This window comes from Tasmannia lanceolata, unplaced genomic scaffold (assembly GCF_043159265.1).
Source record: "Tasmannia lanceolata isolate RefF3 unplaced genomic scaffold, GAP_Taslan_0.1 ptg000003l, whole genome shotgun sequence".
Classification (NCBI taxonomy): Eukaryota; Viridiplantae; Streptophyta; class Magnoliopsida; order Canellales; family Winteraceae; genus Tasmannia; species Tasmannia lanceolata.
Window position 1 is genome coordinate 8,857,441 of NW_027518680.1, and position 2,716 is coordinate 8,860,156.

The window sequence follows — 2,716 nt, forward strand, 5'->3', positions numbered from 1 at the left end:
GAAAAATAAAACAAGAATTTGGGGGGAAAATGGTCTCTTGTTACGTCTCGGCCGTTCATAGGCAGTTCAATGTCGAGTCATGCTCATGGCCTGTGAGACACAGATGATATGCCTAAAATCATGAAAATTACAGGGATTCACCTCATTATCAATACAGATAAAAAGAGACGATACTTCATGTCTTGGGTCCTAAAGCTTTGATCTACTCACTTGAACACAAGACCTGAAAGGAGCTTGCTTGCCTACTCTACACCCACTTCAAACTTCCTTTTCATCTCCACTCATCTTTGCTCTCGGACCGAATAATAGGAATGTTTTGTTCTACCCTGGAATTGGCGCTACGGTAGGACAGAGTCCAATAATCAGTTTTGAATTTCCATTAAAAAAATCAGTTTTGGACTCAAAATCAATTCTTAAAATCAGTTTTAGATTTACGCATATGTTTTGATAATAAAATCTCAAGACATGTTTTGAAAACAGTGTAAAAGAGGGGCCGTTTGGATACGCCGGTTTTAGAAACCAGGTTTTTAGTTCGAAATCAGTGTAAAAGAGGGTTCATGATCAGGCTATTGTGTGCTCTGTCCTGACCTGACAACATTTCTTAGATTTTAAGCAAGAAAATCAAGTTTAAAAATTCTCTCCTGCAACAAACTAGGAAAACGGGAGGATCTTCTACTCTCTTGCTGATGGAAAGAAGAGAGAGAAGTAAAATATGAGGTAAAAACAGCGGCCGGTCCTTTTCTTCTCTTGTCTCTAACCCTCTTTTGCACTGTTTTCAAACTAAAAACCTAGTTTCTAAAATCCGTGTATCCAAACGGCCCCTCAAAGTTTATGTAAATTCAGGATCCCAATAGCAGTTAAACTCTCCTTAAGCATTACCAAATCACTTAAACTTACATTTATTTTAAAAAGGAACAGTAAACAAAAGTGACAAAAGGGAGTGAATATATCTTTACCATTGGAAACTTATAAAATTAAACAAGATACTTCGACTATCTATCACAATAGACTGAAAACTTTAGGCAAATATTATCTTACTATTATCTTATTAACGAAGAATATCTCAAACTATGTAAAGCCCATTTACACCCCCAAACCAACTACTAGAAAAGAAGCCTAGTAAACCTTCTTCAGCTCTTCATTCGCATCAGCCTCCTTAGCTTTCCCCACAAACCCTTCAAATTCCGGTGCTTTATTCTCACTCCGGTGTTCCTTTTTCCCAGTCGCCGGAGCTAATTTTCCGGCACCGATTTCCGACCGGAGCTCCTCCACCGCCTTTATTAGCACTCCATTCTCCGCCTGTAAAACTTCCAGCTGTCGTTGAAAAGATAAACACGCTCTTGCCACGTCAGCATCTCCAGTTGAAATCACACTGCCAGCTGTCGGTATTTTCCCGCTCTCTTTTCCATCTTCTGCCACGTGTTCGATCGAGATTTTATTCATCATCAGGAACGGAATCTTCCGAAGAGAGATCTCAGCCGTCGAATTCTCCCTCCTCTCCTCATGAAACATGTTCGATGGGAATCTGATTCCCCATCGGAATTTCAACAGAGCGCGATTCCTCAAAGGCAATACGCTCCTCGCGCTCACCTCCACGTCAGCAAAAAGTCTCTCGATCCCGCCGGAGTTATTAATCTCCGACGGAAATCCGATCATTTTCCGCCGGAGAAACCCCTCATTCGTTTTCTCCGGCGAAAAAAATCCGTTCTCGCTCGGAGTCTCAGATCCATCCCTATCCTCGTCTTGATCTTTCTCCGGCGGTTTAATTTTAGATCCTAACACCAAAGACTTCGCCTGAAATCCGATCGGCGATCCGGAGATCTTTTTGATTGAGAAATCGCCGATCTGAGGCTTGATTTGGAGGGAAAAGCTAGGGTTTGTACTGCCGAGGAGGCTGAACTCGGCACTCATAGCCATGGGAGTGGAGACCGGCGATCCGAAGGCTCCGATTCCTGTTTTTAACACGAGGCTGAAAGGATTCCATGAATCGTTGGGACGGTAAGAGAGTTTGATTGAAGGACCTGATTCGAAGAAAGTACTGAGATTTAAGCAGAGCTCTTTTGAATCTCCGGCTGAGATTCCAGAGAGAAACGGAAGCCCTAAAATACTCAATGGAATCTTTGCTCTTACAAGAGGTTTTTGATCTTCCCTAAACTTCAAAGACGCCTTCATTTTCTCTGCAGAAAAACCCTAAGAAGGTAGGGTTTATGTTCTCTTTTGGAGGAATGAAGTGAATTGGGTGGCGTTTACTAAATTTATCGGGGGGGGGGAGGGTGTGAGAGGAAGAGGACATATTTAGCCAGTTTATTTGGGTTGGATTGGAATAAAAAACGGCACTAGTGGGCCATGAGTGGGTCCTTTTTTAAATATTTATGGCTCATTCTAGCTTCAGGAATCATGACAGGACAAATAATGAGATGAGATGGTGGCCGTTTGATCGTTTTAATGATTGAAATTGAATTGGGCAGTGATAAATCGACTCCCCAAATGGATAAATCGACCCCTCTTTCTCTCTCTCTCTAACCTAGAGGAGAGAGAAAGACACATGGGGAGTGGATTTATCACTCTCCAATTCAATTTTGTTGATTAATCAAGTGATCTCTCGTCACAAGGGCAATCAGTGAAATCTATGGTGGGTCTGCATTGTTTGATGATCCATACCATTCATTTATTAGACCCAGCTTCAATATGTTGTCCCCTGAAAAATCATCCTAAT

The 2,716-nt window shown here is 41.9% G+C and overlaps 1 protein-coding gene across 1 annotated transcript; it reads right to left on the bottom strand.

The window, feature by feature from the left end:
- Positions 1 to 928: 928 nt before the first annotated feature.
- LOC143860960 (uncharacterized) lies at positions 929 to 2,288 on the bottom strand. The gene has a single exon (XM_077371828.1). The coding sequence runs from the start codon at positions 2,170 to 2,172 to the stop codon at positions 1,117 to 1,119; it is 1,056 nt and encodes a 351-aa protein (XP_077227943.1). The 5' UTR covers positions 2,173 to 2,288; the 3' UTR covers positions 929 to 1,116.
- Between the last annotated feature and the right edge of the window lie 428 nt (positions 2,289 to 2,716).